The 19,469-nt window shown below is 38.7% G+C and overlaps 1 protein-coding gene across 3 annotated transcripts in view; it reads left to right on the top strand.

The window, feature by feature from the left end:
- Positions 1-8,281, top strand: part of CTTNBP2 (cortactin binding protein 2) — a 156,667-nt gene extending 148,386 nt beyond the window's left edge. For all 3 annotated transcript variants that reach the window (XM_055123699.1, XM_055123698.1, XM_055123700.1), the window contains 3 exons: positions 1,444-1,570; positions 2,770-2,871; positions 7,219-8,281. In XM_055123699.1, the coding sequence (XP_054979674.1) occupies positions 1,444-1,570; positions 2,770-2,871; positions 7,219-7,467 (478 nt within the window). In that variant the 3' untranslated portion in view covers positions 7,468-8,281. The remainder of the gene's footprint in view (positions 1-1,443; positions 1,571-2,769; positions 2,872-7,218) is intronic.
- The last annotated feature ends 11,188 nt before the right edge of the window (positions 8,282-19,469 follow it).

The raw sequence follows: 19,469 nt of genomic DNA, 5'->3' as shown, positions 1-19,469 counted from the left end.
GTGAAGAGAGAGAGAGAGAGAGAGAGAGAGAGAGAGAGAGAGGGTGGGGCTGGAGCAATAGCACAGCGAGTAGGGCATTTGCCTTGCACATGGCAGACCCAAGTTTGATGCATCCCATATGGTCCCCTGAGCATCAAGAGGAGTAATTCCTGAGTGCAGAGCCAGGAGTAACCCCTCTGCAGAGAGAGAGAGAGAGGGGGGGGGAGGGAGAGGGGGAGAGGGAAAGGGAGAAGAGGAATGAGGGAGGGAGAGAGGGAGGGAGAGGGAGAGGGAGAGGGAGAGGGGGGAGAGGAGGAGAAGGGAGGGAGAGAGGGAGAGAGAGAGAGAAAGAGAGAGAGATAGAGAATAAAAGGAACCATACCGCATGCTTGTTTCCAGTTCACTGCAATTTTCATTCTATAGAACAATCTTTAAGTCTCCTGCTGATCCTCTGATGCAGGTTTAATAAACCCATTACAGAGCAGGGAACCCAAGAACTGTTGTATTAGAGAGGATAAAAAGGAAACATTTTAGCAGTACTCCTACATTTAAGAAAAAAAAAAAAGGAAACATTATCTGTGCCCTTTTTGCCATAAGAATGTGGTCAAGCCAGGTTTGAAATTTGCATCTGCTCTTTTTTATACACTGCCTCTCCCCATGTACTACAATAGTGTCTTAGCTTTTTTAATTTTTTTTAAAAAAAATTTTCATTAGAGAACTCTGAGTTGCAAATTTATTGATATAGTTGAGTTTTAGACGTATCATATTTAACACCACCAGAGTCCGCTTCCCTCCACCAGTGTACCCGTATTCCATCCCTACCTCCAGCCACAACCACGCCCATCTCCCACCTGTTAGCTTGATAGACACATTACAAAGTTCCAGTGATTGCTGCTTAGATCTCGTGTTTTCAGTGATGCTGAGTCTGCGTTTTATGCTGCGTTTTATACTGCTGATATGGGTGAGTGGTATAGTGCCTTAGCTTTCTCTAGAAAAAGGAGGCTGGAGGGAATAAGGAGATTGGTTTGTTGTGAGCCAAAGCAGATTTTATTTATTTTGGAGGCCATATCTGGTTGTGCTCAGGGCTTACTCCTGGCTCTGCCTTCTTCAGGGATCACTCCTGCTGGGCTCAGGGGAACCCTGTGGGATGCTGGGGATTGAATTGGGTTGGCCACATGCAAGGCAAGCATCCTACCTGCTGTACTATCTCTCTGACTCTGCAGATATTTTTTGTGAAATAAAATTGTATCCTATGGAGAATAGTGAGTGGACATTATAAATAAAATCTAGTGTGGTTTTATTACCTTAGTACTGGAATTTCTTCCTTGTGTAACTATTTTAAACCAAAATGCTCTACCTATCCAAACCCACAATCCACAAAAGGCACAGTGTCTATATGTCCATTTTTGGAACTGGATGGATGCTCTTATTAGAAAAAAAAAATCTCTTTAAATCTTGTGCTAGGTCTATAGAAAATGACTTATCATTGACATTGGATCAAAGACTCTCTCTGTGTTCCGATGATGAAATGGACCTTGTTAAAGAACTTCAGAGTATGTGCTCCAGCAAATCAGAATCTGACATAAGCAAGGTAAGTGATGCCAAGGGTGAAGGCATTGGATGGTTCCACCCAAAAGCAGAGTGACATATTAGAGCTATAGTATCAAATAAGAAATCCCGTGCTGAATAGTATGATTAGTGCTCTGAGTTCCTGACCTTGTAAGAAAATTCAGTTTTCGCAAAATATCACTTCCAAAATAAGGAAATTCTATTTTATACAGTTTGTACTTCCCAACTCCTCTGAAGGTCCTGAAGTTAAAATTAGGTGTTGATTGCATTAACACATCATAACAAACACTTCTAGCAACCTTTGTGTGAATCTTAAGTTTCCTTAGGTTCCTCCAGTTATTCATATCTTTACTAGGGTAAGTAAATTATCAGTAAGAGAGCATCGAAGGACTAATGTTTTAGACCAAGAACCAACATTTTGTTTGTTTTTTACAAAATTGACCTGCATACTGAAGATAGTCATATGTAAGCAGTAAAATTTGAGATCCAGATGTGGAAATTAGAAACCCCAAATCTCCAATGAACAACATTGGGGCCAGAGTGAATAGTATATCGGGTAGGGCATTTGCCTTGCACAAGGCCAACCTGCATTCAATCCCCGGCATCCTTTATGGTCCCCCAAGCACTGACAGGAGTTATTCCTGAGGGCAGAACCAGGAGTTATCCCTGAGTGTCACTGGGTGTGACCCAAAAAGCCAAGGGAAAAAAAAAATTAAATTAACAGCATCAAGTTCAACCTGTTTTGGCACTCTGATATCTACATCAAGTTCAACCAGACATCCTTCATAAATGCTTCTTTCACTTGAAGGGAGCACAAGAAGGTAGTTATTATACGTGAACAGTCCTGATCTCTTGGACAATGCAGGATTAACAATCTTCCTTAACCTTGCTGGAAATGAAATCCTTATCCACTGAAAAAAATGAGGTGATGATGAAAGCCTTGCCAATTTTATATTCTTTGTTGCCAGGTGAAATTTTTTTCTTCCTATTGGGCTGATCTGACTGTTGTCTTTTAACTTTACTAAATGGTTACTAAATGCTCTTTCCTTAGAAACTCATTCATGGGGCTTCCAAATGCCAGGACAGGATATGAGGGTGTATTCTTTGGGGAAAATAAAAAGATAAAACTCCTGCTATGAGCTTTCTACAATGACTCTTAGCTCTGCCTTGAACATGTCACATAGTGTGTAAACATGACCTGATGAGTGCGGTATCTTACAGATTGCTGACTCCAGGGATGATTTGAGGAGATTTGATAGTTCAGGAACTAGCCCTGGATTTTCAGCAACAGCCAATAACCCAAGGATGCCAGTGTCGCCAAAGGTAAGTGCCCCTTTCCTTTAAAAATGGGATAAACAGCTACACAGGCAGGGTGGGGGGGCTGGAGGGTGGGAGGAAGGTTCACCATGGTTTTTGGTGGTGAAATATGTGAAGGGATGGATGTTCGAGCATTATGTAACTGAGACTTAAGCATGAAAGCTTTGTAACTTTCCACATGGTGAATCAATAAAAATTAAATTAGAAAAATAAATAAATAAAAATAAATAAAAATGGGATAAAGGGAGATGGCTGTGAAATCGACGTCACAGATACTTTTAAGTGAATCGCAAAGTTATTTTTTAAACTTAGCTACAACATAAGAAATAGAGTTAGGGTAAATAAACATTACTGTTTGGATTCCAAGACTTTCGAGGGCTTTTGAGAAAGTCTCCATTTGCTTTTTATTTCTACATGCCAATAGTAGAAATGATGCAACTTCTATTTTCTTAGTAGTGCCATGCACAATGCCCTTGTTTTAGGGGCAGGAGTGATCGTACAGCTGCGATTTGCCTTATAGGAGGGCATTTGCCTTATAGGAGGCCGACCCTGATTTGATCCCTGGCACCACATATGATCCCCTGAACCCTGCGAGGAGTGATCTTTGAGATTGGAAGTAAGCCCTGAGCACCAACAGGCGTGACCCCCAAACCAAACCAAACCAAAAAAATAGCTGCCTTTATATGTGAGAATTTCTAAGATTTGCTGCAGCTAAGGAAAATGCTTAACTACGACAACAGAAAATCTCATTTTCAGTTCCGTTTTTTAACTTCCACTAGCGTGCATTTATGTTCCATTTAAAGTCTTTCCTTTTAAACCAGATCAGAAAGTGAAACAGGAGCACCAGGATTCCAATAGACTTCACTAGCCCTTCAGAAAAACTTCCATGAATGGTTAATGAGTGTCAGGGGATGGCCCGACTCGATACTCCTGGGTAGACAGAAACAATGGAACTGTTTCTTATCCAGTAGTTATTCTGTGAGGATGCAGACTTTGGAGAGGCATTTTGTGAGATGTGGTTTGTTCACCAAGCCATGTCCTTTGTGATGAACATACTGTTCCCTGTTCTCATCTACTCACCTGGGGTTACAGGACCAGTTGAAGGGGAAGAGCAGGATTATAGAGTGAACATGGCGAGACTATTAAGGTATTAATCCTTATCACCGGGCAGCCCTGAGCGCAGCTGCCTTTACTCTCTCACTGCTTCATTAGTTTCGGTTCTGATTAGTTCAATGTGAAAGTATGCGCGCTGTTGGGTGTTGGGGGGAAGGGAAGCCTGACCAAAACTGAGATTCGGAGTAAAAAGTATCTGTGAAGAAGGGAGCCTTTCTGGCTCATGCTGCTGTATAGTCCGGTTTGTAGATTGGAATTTGAAAACAGTTTAGAAACCAACAAAAGCATTTGGAGGGGGTGACCTCAGCAGGTGACTTTGGGTCACCACTGTGAATTCTAGCTGGAAAATGTTTTGTCAGGAGTTGCCCCTGAACTTTGACTCAGCACATTTCTCAGGCCTCCAGAACTATTCTTTACCATTTCTTGTAAAACTCTCAAGTGTGTGGTAACATGCGTCACGTGGATCTGGGCAGAAGAACAATGAACCACTTTTTCCCTCAGGGTCAAGTTGCTCTTTCCCATATAAAAATGATCATGGGGGGGATGAGGAGATTGTAAGTTCAGGCCTGTACTTTCATGCAGCTGAGTCCAGCTTGGCTCCCAGCTCCATGCTGTCAAATCCACACATTGAACCTCTGGCCCAGTTGGCTAAAAATCATCAGGAACTCCTGGGTCTCGAGCACCACGTGGGAGGTCCCCCAAAATGTTGACAGTGACTGTTGGCCATTGCTTAAATGTCTAAGGAAAACATTCTTATACCCCTCCCTCTGTTATATGACATCAGGTTGTGACATTAAGTATTAATCATCAGACTTTAGTGCTGAGGTCCAGGGAGATGCCTCAAAGGGCTGATTTTATACTTTGCGTAGGGGAAGTTGCAGTTTCAAATCCCAACACCAAGTTGGGTTATGTGTCCCCAAAACACAACAACAACACATTCTGGAAGTGGGATAAGCTCTGGCCAGTTTGGGATAGCTTTGTTTTAAAAGAGATCATTTAAAATGGACCCTTTACATTCTCTAGGTTGACTGTAAAATCATGTTTGTACAAGTATGTCCGTTGCCCACTAATTAGAGGCATCTTCTCCGGTGGCTGATGTTTTCTCAGAACTTGCCAGCAGAGGGCAAATTAACCAAATTAACGCTCACTTGGGAGTCTTCTGAAAGGTTGGCAGGCTCATTCCTTGCCTGTCCTGATAAAGGCAACCAGCCTTTCCTGGTTAGACGCCCAGTTCCTTCTGTTATCAGGAAGTCACTCCCTTTAGAAGAGTTCTCCAAGTTAAAGTCACTTTCTCTTTAGTGACAAAAGGGATTCTTAGCCACTAGAATTCATTTGGGAGACAATAATGAAGAAATTCTTTTCATGGGGCTGGAGCGATAGGGCATTTTCCTTGCACGTGGCCGACCCTGGTTCGATTCCCAGCATCCCATATGGTCCCCCAAGCATTGCCAGGAGTAATTCCTGAGTGCAGAGCCAGGAGTAACTCCCGAGCATCGCTGGGTGTGACCCAAAAAAGCAAAAAAAAAAAAAAAAATTCTCTTTATTTTGAAGAAAGAAATTCTCTTCATTTTGAAACACTGTAACTCCTTTCTGCTCCAACAAAGAAACCACTTCGGATTTATTAATTAAATGACGTGTTCGCTAATTTTCCAAATTGAAAAAAGAAAGCATAGACACATTTAAGTCAAGAGAAAGAACAGGTACAGATAATCATTTTTCTCTCAAGTAAATGAATACTCCTTGAAGCAAAATTTCTTATCTTTCAGTTGTATGATAAAATTCACTTGAGAATATTTTTTTTAGCCCCCAGAACCCCTAGATATTTTGATATACTCAGGTCATAGTACAACCTGGCCCTAAAGGACATTTAAAGTTCCTGGCAATTCTCCTATGAAGTCATGGGCTTAGACAAAATGTAAGATTCTTCTTCTTATTGTCTACCACTTTGTTTTCACATGTTTCTTCATAGGTAAATTACCGCTCTGCACTGCACCTGATGCAGAGTTGCAGTTCAGCTTAAAGGAGCTTGTATCTGGGCTAGAGAGATAGTCCAGTGCACTAGGCGCTTGCTTTGCATGTGGGTGACCTGGTGTAATCCCCAGCACCTACCTGTTACCCCCAAGCACCACCGGAGTGGTCCCTGAGCACTGCCAAGTGGAGGTCCCTGGGATTCCTGAGCTTCCACTAGGAGGCCTTCTTCCCCCCCCCCCACCTCCCCAAGAAATTGTAGTATCCTCATAGCTTCTAGCAGATGGTCAATGTTGAATACATTGCTACAGTTTAACAATGAGATATGGGCCATGGAAAACCATCTGTCTCCTTTGCTTTCTCTTTGGCACTATCCCTGTGGGTTTCCCGAGTGAGTTCACTCTCTTCTCATAGTCTCTGTATACCAACTGGCAGTTGTCATTTTATGTCTTGTCTTCTACTTACTTCATATGGATTGAATTTGCTGGTGATTGAGACTAAATTAAAAATTGGAATTGGGCTTCCTTGGCCCATATCTGTTTTTAAAAAGAATTAAAAAGTCAAGAGGAATATTACTGCCAGCCAAGGCCAATCAGGTACTTGCCATTAAAAGTCTTAGCTATTTTATCTAGTTTTACATTGTTAATCTGCTAATGGTTACATTAGTGTTTGGTTACATTAATGCTTTTAGATTTGAAAAGGAGCGGAAATCATCAATGACAGCTGTTTCTGAGACATTTGGAGGAACTCAGTAAAGCCCAATTTCTTGTTTAATAGAAGAATTTAACTTAATATCAGACTATGGGAAAACATCTTAAGTGAAATGCTTCAAAAGATTTTTGATTGTGTTATAGTCCAATTTTTACTGCTCTAAAGCAGAGAAGTTTGTGACTCACCCAAAATGGTTGTTAATTTATAGAAGAGCTTACAAATAACTGGTTGGAACTGTCAAATTTGGCAATTTCTTCAGGGGTGGATCTTCTCGAAGATCCTGGTGGTAAAGAAAGTCCAGATTATTGGGCACCAGTTCTGTTTCCTCCCTCTATTGAGCATTTTTGATTCCATGAAAAATGGAAGCTCAGACATTGGGTCTACCTAATGTTAATCATTCAACTTCTTTTTGTCTTTTGTGCTTTGTTTTGCCCCAAGAATTGGTTTTTAAGGAGAAACTCCTACATCCTTGCTCAAATTCAGGACAAAACTTGAGACTGATAACAGAGGTCAGTAACGGCATCAAACATGGATCATTGTTTTGTGCCTTTTCTCTTACAGGAGGTCAGTCCTCTCAGCAGCCATCAAACCACCACTACCGAGTGCAGCAACAATAAATCAAAGACTGAGTTGGGTGTATCAAGAGTTAAATCTTTTCTTCCTGTTCCTAGAAGTAAAGTCACCCAGTGTTCCCAGAACACCAAAAGAAGCAGCAGCAGCAGTAATACAAGGCAAATAGAAATCAACAACAACACAAAAGAAGATATTTGGAATTTACGCAAAAACGAAGTAGAAAAACCTAACAAATAGGCCTGCCTACAATATTCTCACTCTTGTGTATATTTCTTTCACACAGAAACCAAGGACAACCAGATGTATATACTTTTAAATGACTAAAATATTTTCACTGTAATATAAAAGTATGAGTGCGGGACCACTATTCAAATTTTTGTAAAGAATGTATTTATAACCAGCATTTTGTTGCTTTTTTTCCAATTCTGTAGGATTAAACTTCAGTACTGAGAAGTCATGCCAACTTTTGGAGTAGTTTTATAATAGAAAAATTGTAATAGTTTTAACCAACTTGTTCAGGGGTATTAAAACAACTGTGTGTACTGTATGTCTATAGCTATATATATGTACATATGTATATATGATAAAGTACATGACAAGTTACATACTATGTTACAAAAGCTATATAACATTTGATTAACTAATATGTACCATTTTAAATGGAAATCATAATTTTATGTTCACTTGAGAATAACTAGAAAGAATGTGGCAATAATGAATCATTTCCTAAACAGTTACTTTTCATTAAAAGCCATATTTAGTATTTTGCCTGTTAAATTCTAGTTTTACATTTGAAATCTTTTAAATCTTTTAATGGTTAACATTGCTGATTGGTTGTATCATGTATATTTATGCTTATGAGTTTGCATTATGACTCCTATAAAATATGAAGTATATGATGCAATAAAAGTGTTATCTTTCTTACAAAAGTTTTGTACCTAAGTGGATATAAAAATTTAACTACATAAATGCTTCATTAAGTTAAATCAGTTAACTCTTCAAGTTAATTCTAGTAGCACAACTGATAATAAAACTGATTCTATTTTCTAGAGCTATTTCTTCTAAAATTCTTAAATTACGCTTATACAATTCAAAGTTAAAGATGCTTTGACACCAAATAAAATATTAAATTAGTGAGATAACTTTGCTGTAATTCCTATCTATAATTCTTAGTGCCTAATACATGCAACAGATTAATGTATTCACTGTAGAGATGTTTATGAAGCTTCTCTGCATTTCACGAACTGTTCACAGAAAAACCCACTCTTGTGAGGATATAGTATGATCTCTCTCCTAAGTCGGATGTTAAAAAATAAACATAGGAAGGGAACAACAAATTGCCAAAGGCATTAGCCTGAGGACTGGTCTACAGAACTGAGCTTATTGAGGAGGGCAGGGACACGGAGACAGTGGTGAAGGGTGTGGTGTTAGAACCTTGTATGAATGAAACCCTATAGCTAACAATATTGTAAATCCTGGTCCCTCTAAAGAAAAAATACAGCTTAACGCATTGATGCTTGCACATACCACCAGTGGCTCACACTTGACTGTGACTTAATTAGCTGGATTCAATATGTTAAATGAAAAATAAAATTTGAAGAATAATGTGCCCACTGAACAAAATAATTTTGAGGAGCTGGAGCGATAGTACGAAGTGTAGGGCATTTGCCTTGCATGCGCCCGACCCAGGTTCAATCCTCGGCATTCCATATGGTCCCCCAAGCACCACCAGAAGTGATTCCTGAGTGCAGAGCCAGGAGTAACCCCTGAGCATAGCTGGGTGTGGCCCAAAAAGAAAAAATATGTGTGTATATGTATATGTATATAATTTTGAACATAAATACCAAAATATGATTTCATTCCAAAAGTTTGCTTGTCTGAGAGCAATAATGGTTATATGATATTAAATCTTCAGCCACCCAAATATTTGCAAATAGCTTGAAAAATAATTGAAACAGAAGAAGTCTTTCTATAAAGGAAGAACTTGATCCAACAATTGTCAGCATTCCCTTTAACTTTCAGCTCTACAAAGCAAATCTTAGGGTGTATAACTCTGACCCTATGCACAGGGAGGGGTTCAGAAAGATGGAATAGAACAAAGAGGTGGCATTGAAAAGCAAGGCTGAGGAAACAAACTGAACACAATCATTCCTTTGAACTGGACTCAAAGTCTTTGTTTTCTCAAAAAGATACTAATCTTTGGAACAAAGCTGCTCTCAAAATCAGATCAGCATACTTAGGTTGTGAAAGCTTTAATGTGTTTTTCTCCTGCTAACATACACCTGCTTAGATCATATCAAATTTGATACAGTGATAGTGCATTATGTTTATGTCAGTTCCTCTGAAGACAAAGATTCCCATATATCCAAGGACTAGAAAAAGTAATAACATCACTAAGATAAGCATATTCTCTAACAACGGCAGGTGCTGCCGGTGGGCCCAGGGGACCATATTGAATACTGGGGGAATAAAACCTGGGGTGTCCATGTGCAAGGCAAGAGCCCTGCCTGCTTTACTCTCTCCATCCACAGTGACATACGTTATTAACTGATCCATGCAGCTATGATTTGTCTGTAAAGTCAACATGTGCATTTATAATGGGATGACTGTCTACAAGACTTGTAAAAAGGACGTTTCCTGCAAGGTCTTTGTAAAGACAGAGGCCAAATAATTTAGTGAGTTACAACTCACGTTCTATCTATTGTTGAAGTGGTGCTAAAGGGTCGGGGATAGGGCACACACCCACTGTTGTTTTGGAGACTGCACAACTACAACTATTCGTAAAATGTAGAAAATATCCACACATTCCAGCGTCACAGTCTAAAAGCGAACACTACCTATTTGCCATTCTTCATAGATTTGGACTTTCTAGAATGTGTTGTTATAATGTAATCAAAAGATTATTTGGAAGATTAAGGTATTGTAGGCAGAATGCCTGCCACATTGTATGACTCAATAAATCTTTTAATTTCCAGAAAAACAAAATACTCTGCTACTACACTCAGATAAATAACATAGAATTGAGATCGCAGGGGGGCTGGAGCAATAGCACAGTGGGTAGGGCGTTTGCCTTGCACAAAGCCGACCCAGGTTTGATTCCCAGCATCCCATGTGGTCCCCTGGGCACCGCCAGGAGTAACCCTTGAGTACCGCTGGGTGTGACCCAAAAGTGCTAAATAAAAAAAAAAATAAAAGATATAATTTTAAAAATAGAATTGAGATCTCAGATGACCTACAGCCATCAGCTGTATGAACAGAGGATCAACAGTATAAAGTGGAGAAAGGAAAACCTCTTCAGCAAATGGGGGTCAGAACTGACCAGTCAAATGTAATGTGAGAGAGAGAATATATTAGTTGGACCACTGACCACTGTCTCATAGCATATTCAAATATTAATTCAAAATATACTAAATAATTTTAGATCTGAATCCATGTCTTATGTTGAAGAAAACATAGAATATTCCATGATATTGACTCTGAGTTCAGAGCTAGGAGTAAATCCTCAGGGGTTAAAGCTCTTGCCTTGCAAACAACTGACTATGGTTCAATATCTGGAACCACATAATTCCCAGGCAACACTCACTACAGCCCTAAGTCCCCCAAGCATCGCCAAGGTGGCTCCCTACTCACTTGGCTGAGAATCTCCAAGGGGGACCCTCAAGGCACCCTGAACATTGCTTTGGTAGGAAAATTAGGTTTTTTAATTGTATACTCATTATGGAAAACAGAACAGATATTCCTCAAAAGATAAAAACAGAACCAATGTAGGATGTGGCAATCCCTCTTATGGGTACATATCTTGAAAGAAAGAAATTCACTATATCAATGAGATACCTGAACCCCAATGGTCACTAGAGCTAAGACATAGAACTAACCTAATTGATGTTGAAATGGAAAAACATATGTATGTTCTCATACAAAGGTAAATGCACATATGGATTAAAATTACATATATAATGTATATAGCAGTAACATTTTAAAAGGAAGAAAATATTTTTATCTAGAATAACATCACATGAGGCCTACACCCAAGGACAGTAGATACAAGGGCCAGGAGGATTGCCCATAGTTGGAAGACTGCTTCATGAGCAGAGGGGAGAAGGCAGATGGAATAGAAAAGGAATCGCTAAGAAAATGATGGCTGGAGGAATCAGTCGGGATGGGAGATATGTGTCTAAAGTAGATAATGGACCAAACATGATGATCTCTCTCAGTGTCGGTGTTGTAAGCCATAATGCCCAAAAGTAGAGAGAGAGTATGGGGAATATTGTCTATCATGGAGGCAGGGGGAGGGTGGGAAAGGGGAGGTATACCAGGGATATTGGTGGTGGGGGAATGTGCACTGGTGAAGGGATGGGTGTTTGATCATTGTGTGATTGTAACCCAAGCAGGAAAGCTTGTAACTATCTCATAGTGATTCAATAAAATTTAAAAAATAAATAAATAAAAAAAGAAAAAAAGAAAATATTTTCATCGTGATAACATGAATGGAACTTGAAGCATTATTCTAAGTAAAAAAAGGCAGCTAATTTGCCTACATATGTCTGATCATATATAAGCATATGATTTTTGTATGTATGTATATCTACACATATAAACTTAAAGCAAAAAAAAAATACCTCATGAACACAGTGCAGATTAAAATTAGGCATAGAGGGGCTGGAGCAATAGCACAATGGGCAGGACATTTGCCTTGCATAAGGCCAACCTGGTTCCAATTCCCAGCACTCCATATGGTCCCCTGAGCACCGCCAGTAGTAATTCCTGAGTGTAGAGCCAGGAGTAATCCCTGCGTATCACCAGAAGTGACCCAAAAGCTTAAAAAAAAAATAACAGGCTTGGAGACTGAGAAAAATGGATGAAGGTGACCAACAAATAAAACTTTCATTTTTAGATAAGTTCGAAGAATATACTATACAACATGATGTATATAACAGTTCAACAATAGTAATTGCGTATTTGAAGGTTGCTAAGTTTAGATCTCCAAAGTTATCATATATTAAAAAGATTTTAACTTTGTAGTGATGGAGGTGTGAACTAAACGTGTAGGATTTGTTTTGCAATGTCTATGTATCATGCTGTCCATCTTAAACCAAAATCTACAAAAGTCTGTGGAAAAATCTATTAATACAGTCTGCAATATTTCCTTAATATAGGAGAAAGCAATCAAACTCATTGGATTTTATAAATTTTTATTAAAAAGCTCAAGAGACAAGGAATAAAAAAAACTACCTTAACCTAATATAAGTCATCTTGGAAAGACCTACAGACAACATTGTATTAATGGCAAAACTTAATTCATGCTCTTAAAGTTCAGAGAAGGCAAGGATTATATTCTTATTATCTCATTAAAAACATGCACACAAAAGTAAAAGTTCGCATGTAAAAATTATATTCATTATTTGGAGATGACATGATTATAGAAAATCCTATGGTATCTACAGAACAAATAGAGTTAGATGGTGAATTTAGTAAGACTCAGAGTAAGTTTACAAAAATTGTATTTTTATATTCTATCAATATACAATGCAAAATAATGTCATTTATGATAGCATCAATTATATTAAATAATTTTAATAACTACAATGAGTGTAAAAGTTACTGAATAATATAAAATGATGCTGACAGATTAGCCAAGATCTAAATGAATGTAGAAATATAGCATGTTAAGGTGAGGAAGATATACTATTAAGTCTATTTCCCCCAAATCAGTAGATTTAATACGACCAAAATTCCATCACTATCTTTTGTTAGTCAACAAGCTCCTTAAGCACATGACTTCTCCTTCAATCCAGAAATTTCTGCTTTTCAGCATGATTTCTTGGAATTGGGAACAACATAAAGATAGATGTTCAAGTCACTTGAGTTGACTACGCACTGATTCAGGGTATGTTCTCTTTAGGAACAGAAAACAAATTTTATTAAATTTATTCGGTTTATGAGCCTCTGTGCAAAGAGGCCCCCAAAAGTTCTGGTTTTCTTCCTCACAAATAATTTAAGGGCTCTTAAGACCAAATATAACAATACTTTCACTAAAATATTTTTGGTTAATTCAAAAGTAGTGTGAGTTTGTTTTGTTAAACCAGTTTGTTGTTTCAACCTTTCTGACAATTGACTTTAGCAGGGAATTTCCAAAACTGGCCTGTGAGTAATGACAGGAACTAGAGTAACATGTAACACCTGTGTGGTGTAATTTTAGAAGCCAGGTGAAATATTCTAGCCACAATGCCCTCATTTCTGACCTGTCTTATTTAAACATGACATATTGTGACTTTCGCACTGTAGCAAATAGAGCACAGTTGCTGAAGTAATAAAATGCCTTGTTCTACCATTGAGTGACCTATGCCATTGATTTGTGACACTTAAATTACCTGGATCCTTGTGCCTTTGTGGGTCTAAAGTATCATTTAATTTGGGGATGAGTGACAGTACAGAGAGTTAGGGCACTTGCCTTGCACATGGTCAACTCGGGTTCAATCGCAGCCGCCCATATGGTCCCCTGAGCCTCTCGAGGAGGAAACCCTGAGTGCAGAGCCAGGAGTAAGTCCTGAGCACCACTGGGTGTGGCCCCCCAAACAAAACAAAAATAGCACAGCGGGTGGGGCATTTGCCTTGCACGCAGCCGACCTGGGTTCGATTCCTCCGCCTCTCTTGGAGAGCCGGCAAGCTACCTAGAGTATCCTGCCCCTCCAGCAGAGCCTGGCAAGCTCCCCATGGCATACTCAATATGCCAGAAACAGTAACAAGTCTCACAACGGAGACGTTACTGGTGCCCGCTCAAGCAAATCAATGAACAATGGGAGGACGGAGCTACAGTATTATATTTGTATTATTTATTTAATCAGGTACCTACAATAGTCTCGGATTGGCTTTCCCCCTGCCTCCTTCTCTGTTTTTGATGAGATATGGAATTACAAATATTCCATTTAGTTTGAAATCATCTGTCACTGTCACTACCGCCCTTTTGCTCATCGATTTTTGGCATACCGAGGTACTCTGGGTAGCTTGCCGGGCTCTCTGAGAGGGACAGAAGAATCAAACCTGGGTCGTCCACATGCAAGGCAAACACCCTAACTGCTGTGCTATCTCTCCAGCCCTTTGAAATCATCAGCCAAGATAAATGAAGTGGGACTTTAAATCAATAGTGGTTGTGATGTTAGGAGGGAAGCAACGAGATCAAGTGTTGGACAAGGAAGTGCATGAAGTATAGCTTTCGATTTTGGGATAGACTCTTTTAATTAATTTTTTTTTTAACTTCTGGAGTTTTAGCGGCCACACACAGTAGTGCTTAGTGGAGCTCCTGGCTCTGTGCTCAAATCAGTGCATTCCTTGCAGCGCTTGTGGAATCTTATGCTGTGCCAAGGATTGAACTGGGGTCCATTGCTTGCAAAACAAGCACATTAACTCCTGTACTATCTCTCTGGCCTGTGTAAAGACTTTTGATCAAGATAATCCTAGCTGGACTGGAGTGAAAGCACAGCCGGTAGGGTGTTTGCCTTACACATCGCCAACCTGGGTTCGATTCCTCTGCCCCTCTCGGAGAGCCTGGCAAGCTACCAAGAGTATCCTGCCCGCTCGGCAGAGCCTGGCAAGCTACCCTTGGCGTATTCAATAGGCCAAAAAACAGTAACATCAAGTCTCACAATGAAGACGTTACTAGTGCCTGCTCAAGCAAATTGATGAACAAGGGAATGACAGTGCTACAGTGCAATCCTAGCTGAATTGAGGGACTCTGGTGGTAGAAAAATGTGCCAGATTTAATATCAATCTAACAGAAGGTACTCTATTAATTACTTGCTATAGCAGCCTTACTTGTTTATTAAATCTCTAACATAATACTGTATGCCAGTAATATAATAAAATCTATGAATGCCTGAAAAAAACTGACGTAGGAAACAATAATGAGATGATGATGGTGTCCTAATGTAACCAGAAGTTTCTCTCAAGAAAAGTTTCCCACCCTCCCTCTCAACACCAGCATCAGGAAAATATATAGTCCATTTAGAATTTTTAATTTTTTGGCATTGTCATAGATGGGGGTAGGAGAAGAAAATTAAAAGAACTGGTACATGGAGACTACATGAAGTCATCTTGCATACACTCTGCCTGTGTAGACTTCTGAACTTCCAGACAGGACCTCTCACAGAGACTGTTCACTCTGCCCCAGGTCAGCACATGCAGAATGGTTTTCTACTAAGCCATATTTTCTGATGTGTTCCCAGGTCATTTGATACTGATGTTTCCAAGTTTCATTTTTAACTTTTCTTTACTACTACCATCATTTCTGTCTACCCAGCCTTCAGAGGCAAACATTCTTGATTTATTTCACAGAAGCATCCTAGTCGACTAATTAAAAGTTTAGCAACTTATAAGTATCCATCAAAAAAATCTAAAAGGAAAATAAGGTAAGTTCCATACTACAACTAGATAACGTTTCTTTATCTAAGTATTTATGCCAGATACTGAAATTTTAAATGTAGTACATTGTGCCACTTAATATATTAAGAGATTTGTACAGCTTTAAGTGTTTTGATTCAGTAGATGAACCTGGGTTTCAGGGACTCTCTATTCACCAGCTGAAAATAATCTTGGGAAAATCATTTACAACTCTGGCTCCAAGTTCCTTCTTTAAATAAGAGAGAGAATATTAGTATCTATTTCACGCAATTGTTATAAGAATCCAACGAATTAATGTATAGATAAGTACCACCGAGAGACTATAAGATTCCACACATATTTTCTAAAGTCTAGAAAAATGCAAATATAAAAAAGTCTATAATCCAATAGAAAAATAAATTAAATTATTAATGCTCAATGCGGCTGGCAGAGGATTCATCAAAACTGAAAGAAATTTTATAAAGGACATAAAATAGAAAAACCAATCTAAAAAGAATAACAAAGCATATCAATTTTCACTAAAAATTCAAGACTCATAACTGAGATAAGGTATAACTGGCATTAGGGTAGCTATGTAGAACTTGGTACAGAACAGAGCCCAGAAATAGATCCACCCACACCTGATTAGTCACTTTTATAAGGTGAAAACTAATTTGGTGGAGACAGGGTAAAAGTATAATAAATGATACTGAAACATTTATACCAGTATCTGAAAAAACAAAGTTAAACCTGTTGTCACATTATAAAAATTCACCAAAATTGAATATAGACCTAAATATAAAGCTGAAGGCATACAATTTCTGAAAGAAATCATAAATACAGAGGAGAAATTTTAAACAAATTAGTCTCAAGATATAGAGGCACTAGCCCAAATTCCATATCTGGGTAAGTTGTTAATAAAACTGGGGTTCTCCCTGTATAGCTAGGAATTGGTAAAAGTTCTAATCATTTAAGCCTCATCCACACAAAGGAACTCTCCCCTCAGACCTGCCTAACCTCCAGAAAATCCCAGCCCTTTCTGTTCTTATCCATTTTTAACTTGCTTGGGAGCCTGATATGCTTTTCAAAAATAAAAATAATAATAGATCTCAGTATATGTTAAAGTCTTTCCATATCTTCTTGATGTGTTCATGAGTCTTAATATCTAATCCATATTTTCTATTTTTTTAATTGAATCACTGTGAGAAACAGTCACAAAGCTTTTATGAGTGAGTTTCGATGATACAATGATCGAACACTCATCCTTCCACCAAAGCACATTTTCCACCACCAATGTCCCCATTATCCTTCCCACAATCCCTTCCCAACCACCCCCCCCCCCCATCTACGTGGCAGGCACATTCCTTTTTACTCTATTTTGGGACACCGTGATTTGCAATACAAACACTGAGATGCCATCATGTTTGGTTCTTTGCCTACTTTCAGCACATATATTCCATCCAAGCGATCCCTCCAACCATCACTGACCTATTGGTCCCTTCTCTATCCCAACTGCCTTCTGCCCCAGCTCATGGGGAAGCCTTCCAAACCGTGGAGCAATCCGCCTAGCCCTTGTCTCTACTGTCCTTGGGTATTAATCCGGTATTATATTATTTTGTATTCCACAAATGAATGCAGTCATTCTATGTCTGTCCCTTTCTATCTGACTCATTTCGCTTAGCATGATACTCACCATGTCTATCCACTTATAAAAAATTTCAAGACTTTATTTTTTTCTAACAGCTTCATAGTATTATTCCATTGTGTAGATGTACCAAAGTTTCTTTAACTAGTCATCTGTTCTCGGGCTTTCCAGATTCTGGCTATTGTGAACATGCTGCAATAAACATATAGGTGCAGATGTCATTTCTACTGTGCTTTTTTGCATCCCAGAGATTTATTCTCAGAAGTGGTATTATTTGGTCATATGGAAGCTCAATTTCTAGTTTTTTGAGGAATATCCATATTATTTTCCAAAAAGGCTGGACCAGTCTGTATTCCCACCAGCAATAAATGAAAGATCCTTTCTCCCCGCATCCGTGCCAGCACTGGTTGTTCTTGTACTTTTTGATGTGTGCCAGTCTCTGTGGTATAAGATGATATCTTGTTGTTTTGATTAGCATCTTCCTGATGACTAGCAATGTAGAACATTTTTTTATATGCCTTTTGGCCATTTGCATTTCTTATTGGAGGAAGCTTCTGTTCATTTCTTCTCCCTTTTTCTCCTCATTTATTCTCCCCATTTTCATGGAGTTGGAGGGTTTTTCTTGTAAAGTTCTACTGAAGTCTTGTATATCCTAGATATTAACCTCTAATCTGGTGGGTATTGGGTAAATATTTTTTCCCATTCCATGGTTCTCTCTGTATTTTTGATCCATAGTTTTTTGAATGGAGTGTTCCAACTTCCTTTTTGTGTAACCAAACACCACTTTCTTTCCCTTCCTTTGCAGTACTATCAATTTAGACCTCACTTAATCCTATAAATACTTATACATTAAGTACCTTTGTTTTTAAACGTAATGTTTACTCAAGGTACTTGAAGAGCATTACTATCCCAATAGTGCTTTATACAATGTTCATGACTGAGCCTTAACACCAGTCAGGGAAGTCTTGTGTATTTATTTATGAATTTATTTCAGCATAATCCTACATCCTGTTAAGCTCACATTTACCAACTTCCCCATTCATTGAAACATTTGCTCCTTTGGATTGTGAAAATGTCCACTTGCCAAGAGTAATTGCCATTCACGTACAACCTGAGCAAGAACTTACTTCTAAATTAAATGTGTCACGTTAAAAACCCAGATGAGCAACTCAACTATACCAAATCGAACATTGCCAATATATATTTATTGGCATATTTATTTTAATTTTGAGAGTTTGTGGGTCATATATGATATTTCTCAGAGCTTACTCTGTGATCTGTGCTTTGGGGTTACTCTTGGAAGTATTTAGGGGAATACATAGGAAGTGCCAGAGATTGAACCAGGGTCTACCATGGGTAGGTCAAATGTGCCTTAATCTCTGTACTGTCATTCTAGAATCTCATGGGTTTGAAAGAACTTTTAAAACCCTCATATTTATTCATTTTTTTAATGTCTCAACAATGTGTTAGGCATTTATGTACTTGTATTTTAATGACAAACTTTCTAAAGCAAAGGGTTTTTAATACCTAAGGAAGAAGACTCTCCAGCCTGGAAAAATTTCTTTGCCATATCCAAACATGAAGTATTCTTTCCCTTGTCCCCCCGGTCCTTCCCTTTCCCCAGATCCTCTCAATTCTGCATTTAGCTACCCTAGCTGTCTACACTCACTACTAGTCATAACATTTATCAACATCTTATGCAAGTCTGTAATTTTACGGAATTGGGAACCAGGACCTAAAGAGATTAAGTGATTTGCTTAAGATAATAAAACTACTTAGTGGTTCATTAGACTAAGGCCCAGGTTTTATGACTCATGCAGCATTCTTTGACATTGATTCTTTGTTTTCAACTGCCTCAGTCCTCCCTCTAAATAAGCTCTTCTGGTAACACATACCTGATTTTTCTTAAGAAACAGTTCCTCCTCTTCCCTGTCAAGTGCGAAGAACTGACTCTGCCCAGGTCAAACAGCTAGCATAAGATATGTTTTCAACCAATCAGACTAAAGGATCTTTACTTCTAGGACTATGTTCAAGGTTTAGATTGAGTCAAGACCCTATACCAAGGTTGTTGAGAGAATACAAAGTAATCCTGAAGTAGCTGGCAGTCACTTTGCCACCTCAGGGAGAAATTCTGTCTTAAATGGAATCAACACAAAGACAAACAAAAGATGACTAAGTTTTGATAAGTTTGAGTACCTAGATTTGGAAGAATCAAAAG

The sequence above is a fragment of the Sorex araneus genome, chromosome 1 (assembly GCF_027595985.1).
Source record: "Sorex araneus isolate mSorAra2 chromosome 1, mSorAra2.pri, whole genome shotgun sequence".
In the NCBI taxonomy this organism is placed as follows: Eukaryota; Metazoa; Chordata; class Mammalia; order Eulipotyphla; family Soricidae; genus Sorex; species Sorex araneus.
Note: the sequence above shows the minus strand (reverse complement) of the source record. Positions and strands in the feature narration are given on the sequence as shown.